Source organism: Amphimedon queenslandica, unplaced genomic scaffold (assembly GCF_000090795.2).
Source record: "Amphimedon queenslandica unplaced genomic scaffold, v1.1 AMPQUscaffold_13422, whole genome shotgun sequence".
Lineage (NCBI taxonomy): Eukaryota > Metazoa > Porifera > Demospongiae > Haplosclerida > Niphatidae > Amphimedon > Amphimedon queenslandica.
Genome location: NW_003546342.1, coordinates 239,823 through 244,846, shown reverse-complemented (window position 1 = coordinate 244,846; position 5,024 = coordinate 239,823). Strand labels below are relative to the sequence as shown.

At 32.9% G+C, this 5,024-nt stretch overlaps 1 protein-coding gene across 1 annotated transcript in view; it reads right to left on the bottom strand.

The window, feature by feature from the left end:
* LOC109581729 (uncharacterized) overlaps positions 1-4,813 on the bottom strand; it is a 6,307-nt gene extending 1,494 nt beyond the window's left edge. Inside the window, exons 1-14 of the mRNA XM_019996093.1 lie at positions 4,749-4,813; positions 4,403-4,684; positions 4,260-4,322; positions 3,425-3,457; positions 2,668-3,378; positions 2,591-2,614; positions 2,495-2,529; positions 2,384-2,449; positions 2,029-2,076; positions 1,881-1,973; positions 1,735-1,836; positions 1,585-1,692; positions 852-953; positions 706-804 (exon numbers count right to left, since the gene is read on the bottom strand). Coding sequence (XP_019851652.1) covers positions 706-804; positions 852-953; positions 1,585-1,692; positions 1,735-1,836; positions 1,881-1,973; positions 2,029-2,076; positions 2,384-2,449; positions 2,495-2,529; positions 2,591-2,614; positions 2,668-3,378; positions 3,425-3,457; positions 4,260-4,322; positions 4,403-4,684; positions 4,749-4,794 — 1,812 coding nt within the window. The 5' untranslated portion in view covers positions 4,795-4,813. The remainder of the gene's footprint in view (positions 1-705; positions 805-851; positions 954-1,584; positions 1,693-1,734; positions 1,837-1,880; positions 1,974-2,028; positions 2,077-2,383; positions 2,450-2,494; positions 2,530-2,590; positions 2,615-2,667; positions 3,379-3,424; positions 3,458-4,259; positions 4,323-4,402; positions 4,685-4,748) is intronic.
* Positions 4,814-5,024: the final 211 nt, after the last annotated feature.

Here is a 5,024-nt window from a genome sequence, read left to right as displayed (position 1 = left end):
TAATAAATATGACAACCAGCCTGCTATTGTATTAACTAATTAGGCAGTATGTCATTAAGCATGTTAAATGTGCACAATATTTGTTAGGCAGTATTATCTGATCACTGCACATGTGCAAGCATAAAATTTTAATATTCATGATTTGCACTCACAAAATTTAGCCCCCCATCAAACTTTATGACTACACACACAGCAAAAAAAATTATTTAAAACTACCCTTAGAGGGTTACCTCAGTTCTGGAAGTCTATTGTTTAGTGAAACTGAGTGGGTTGTTTTAACAACATATTTTTTGCAGTACAGTATAATTAGGCAATAATGTTATACCGTATACTGGGATAATTTCGAGTAACCAAATTTTTGCAAATTTTGTGTTTTCTTGTTCCGTCGCGAAAATTAAAATTGTGAAATTCTAAATTTTCATTGCCATGTGGTGCATGGAGTTTACAAGCTATTTGTGAAAATATTATTTCGTGAAATCTTACAAATGCAAAATTTGTGAAATTTAGTGATGCAAAAATATCCCAGTATACAGTAGTGTGTTAGTGAATACAGTTAAGTGCAGTGTTTGCAGTAAATCTTGCAAATTTGCCAAATTTAATTATCATGAATAGACAAGCATGCAGCATAAATTGAATTTTAAATCTCCAAAATGTACAGCCTTCAAAATTTTATGCTCTATAGTCAAGTTTCAATATAAAACTTACATTATCCACAAGATCAGTTCTAGCTCCATTAAATAATAAAATATGAACAGCTTCAATACTACCACTCTCAACAGCTTTAAACAATGGAGTTTCGTTCCACTATAAATAAAACATTAAATGATACAAATAGAATTAAATAACTTTACCCTATTTACAATATTCACATCAGCCTTTCCTTTAGTTATCAATAATTTGATAATATCAGCATTACCAGTTTCACTAGCAAGGTGCAAGGAAGTACGTCCAAACTATATTGATACAATTATTTTTATGATCATATTAATAAAAACAGATACACATGTGCTTAAATGTTGCTGAGTAACATACTAAAGCAAGTGCTAATAATGTGTGTGTAAGTAATGTATTGGGTACGAGTAGTCAAGTATACATGTAGACTACATGGTTGGTGGGGTATTGATTTTTGTCTATTTCACAGTTCATTTATATCTTAACCCCTACCACCCACACATAAAAACTAATTAACGGGCCATGCTACTATTTTCAAGCCAGTGTAGAAGCCAGAATATGTGTCTGTTGTTCCATTTTTCATTAAAAGCTATTATCAGAAGTAATTAAGTGCTATAGATAAAAGAGAAAAGAATTTTACTACAGCCGTGAATATTTACATGTACATGTATATCTACAAATATTAGCTTCTAAGGAAACTTTGGACAAAACAAAATATTGGACATTCAAAAATTACAGTACCAACCATAATAATGGTACATTAACATTATTAATGCATAGTCTTGATGCCAATGATTATTATAGAAAGCTAACATGTTCAATCTTTTTAAAAAGTAGTAAATCCCAATCAAACCCTAGCTGCTGCTCATATTTCAATATACTTACATTGTACATGCATACTGGGCAACTTACAATATCAGAACCAATATTAGGATCAACTCCTTTTTCAAGTAGCACTTCAACAACTCTGATATTATTCTTCTCAATGGCTACAATAAGAGCAGTAGGACCACCAGAATACTATTACAACAAATTAAAAAATACAGAAATACAGCTGCAAACCTTAGTAACATTAGGATCAGCTCCTTTCTCAAGTAACAATTTAACAATATCAGTATTATCTTTTTCAATGGCTATTATAAGAGCAGAAGGACCACCAGAATACTATTACAACAAATTTAAAAAATACAGTACATTCAGCTACAAACCTCAGTAACATTAGGATCAGCTCCAGCTTCAAGTAGACCAATAACCTCCTCAGGTCTAGTATGAGATTCTATAGACCTGATCAATTCCCTGCCCTAAATACATTATGTATGTAATTACATAAAGCTAATATACAATTTATCATCGTACCAGACTGGAACTTTTAACTTCTTTCCCAATTGATGCAGCCTCAGCCCTCTGTTAAAAAAGACAATTCTTGTTGAATATTATTATATTAGATTCACTTGTCTATAAGAATAATATTTTAAGCTAGATATTTAATCATTACACAATAAAGACAGCCAATACATTGCAATCATGGAATCTCCAATATTAAGCACCCCCAAATATTCCTACTATATTGTATGTCTCCTTGCATGACCTATTTTGCTGTGCAATACTCTTATACTAGTACAAACTCAGTATAGACAGAACTAGTAATTAGTTACATTGTAGATGTGTGTATATGCATCATTTGTTGTAACTGTTAATGAGCTATACCTACCAAAGTAGTAGCGCTTGTGGTGGGAATGTTTCCCTCAGATGATGCGATTGAAGAAGCATCAACCCTCTATATAAAAATTACCATTGAAAATTAACTATTGTACTGGCATACTGGTTCTATTTTAGTAGTAGATTTAATCTGTGGGTCTGAAAACATAAACATAAAAAATAATTCTACATAAACCAATAAAAGCTAATATAAAAGTACCTTCTTCCTTGCTCTCAAAATCTTCTGTAAAAAAAATTTAAAAAATAACAATAATTTTATACACTGCATCATCTCACCTTCCTCTTCTTGTGGTAATTCAATTACAGTAATGTCGTTGTCCTTTAGCTCCTTCAATATCACTGGATCCTTGAGATCTCTCATGACATCATCAAGAACACATGGTAGTATAGCATAAGTGATGATAATGCATTTCTTTCTTAATTGTTTAAAAAATGCATAAGATGACCATGAGAATTCACCAAAGGTTGAGACCCAGGTATAAAGTCGAGAATGAAGCCAAGGGGAACCAAGACGAAAAGAGATATAAGGTAAACCAAGAGGAGCAGTAGGAGAGAGATCAGATTGCTTTTCAAAGAAAGGTATTAAATCTTCAAAGGAAGCTGCACTCAATAACCTGGCATATTCCTTTTCATATTCAAAAAAATGCTTGATAATCTCATTATCATCTTTCACCAGTTCAATTAGTTTCTCTAATAGCTTGTAATTGAGGTAACCAATGAAATCATGCTTGCTTAGAAAATCGAAAAGGTTTTTAAAATCATTAACTGTCTCAAGAATATCAATGCAGGTCATCAACTCAGGAGCAACACGAGCTTTTCTCTTTAAGCATTCCTTTATCAAAAATTTTGCATCTTCTATATCAATGCAATTGCTTTCAAGTGATTTTTTTACTGCAAGAGCAAGCGAAACATATTTTCCATGTAATTTGTTAGCAATGCCTTGCAAATTTGCAACTTGGTCAATTCTTTGCTCAAGGTCATCCACACCTACAACAATACATAAGCTAGTTATTTTGCTACTGTCTCTCCTTACCAGGATTAACAATCAATGGCTGTGTTGGATGCCCTATACATTAAGACAAATAAAGTAAAAGCATCAGTGTTCAACATGTACTGTATTTAAGCCTGGGCATTTATTACTTAAACTTTAACAAGGGATAAATTTGAGTAAAAACAAAATAAAAACTGCCAAAACATAAAATCAAATTTGTGACCTGGTGATAAGAAGACTGTACTTTAAAATTTAGGCTATGACCACCCAGAGTGAGAATTCCAAAAGCTATGAATTTTATTAATATTATATTTATATCACAAGTAATAATTGGCAATACCTTTTTGGTTGGCAAGTTTTTTATGGAAGTCAATGGAGGTACAAATTAAGAAAATGCCTCATTTACCTGCTATATAGCTCTATCAATAGCTAATAAGCGCTTGTTATATGTACGATCAGCTACCTTTAAGCTTCTCCTGTAAAAGATTTGGTTAAATTTGCTCCAGAATTCCTAATACAGGTTTGTTTATATGCTGGCCCATTTGTTCTCCATTGAAAGTTGCCAACCAAAATTGCAGCCAGAATTTATTTCATCCTAAAACACTCCATATAACTGTAATAATCTTCCTACGCAAGCAATTCTGACTCTGGGTGGTCTATTTGGAATAATCTAAACAACAGGGCTACCTAAATTGGGTAAAATGTGTGCCATACTATAGTCATAATAATCATTTTAGAGATGTACATTTATTTGAGCTGCATGGGCTTGTAATCAGGTAAATGCAGTAATATACTTCAGCTCATAATTTATTGGAGCAAGCAAAGATTGCATCTACTCTACAATACATAACAGGCCGAATGCTCAATACTGGCTCACTTTCGGTGGTAGGCAATGTTTGGGATGTGGCTAATGAAACTTCATTTCTTGACATAGCAAGATCTAAGTAAAATAAAAGCAAGTAATAAAACAGAGATTATCTAAAGCAAAGTATCTAATAATAATAATCATCATCATCTCACTTTGTCTTTCTCCATTAATACCATCAGCTACAGCATTCTCTCCTATTCCTCTAAGAGCAGCTATCAGTGTATCTATTGTTGGAGTCTCCACACCATCAGCTTTACGCAACCAGCTAGCCAAACACTCTGTAAAACAACGATCAACCTGTCCTCTGTGTTCTTGTTCAATGCTCCTTAGTGTGTTATCAGATAATAGAAGATGTAGGCCTAGTTGATGATATGATGGTTTGCTGCAGTGATGCCTCTCAAGTAATGCAATCACTTCATTAAGATCTCTAATGTCTATAGGAGCAATTATATTACAATAAAATGATTACCCCATCATAATTTTACACTCTAGTCTCACTTAAAACCCTTGCGCTAAGAATACTTTCCAAAACTGATTCAGCCATTTTATAGCTACTTAGAATGTAGGTGGGGTTAGTTTATTAGGACCGCCCTTTAAATGGCGTGGGCGTAAATGAAATTAATGATTGCAAAATTTCGAATTGCAAAAAACCACTATGTCAGCCTATTCACCAAATGCATAGTATTATCACTTTTGTATGGACATTTGTCCACACTAGACAGTTCTTACAAAGAAGAAGGGAGTCTAATAAAAGCTCTTATCCATTCAACAATG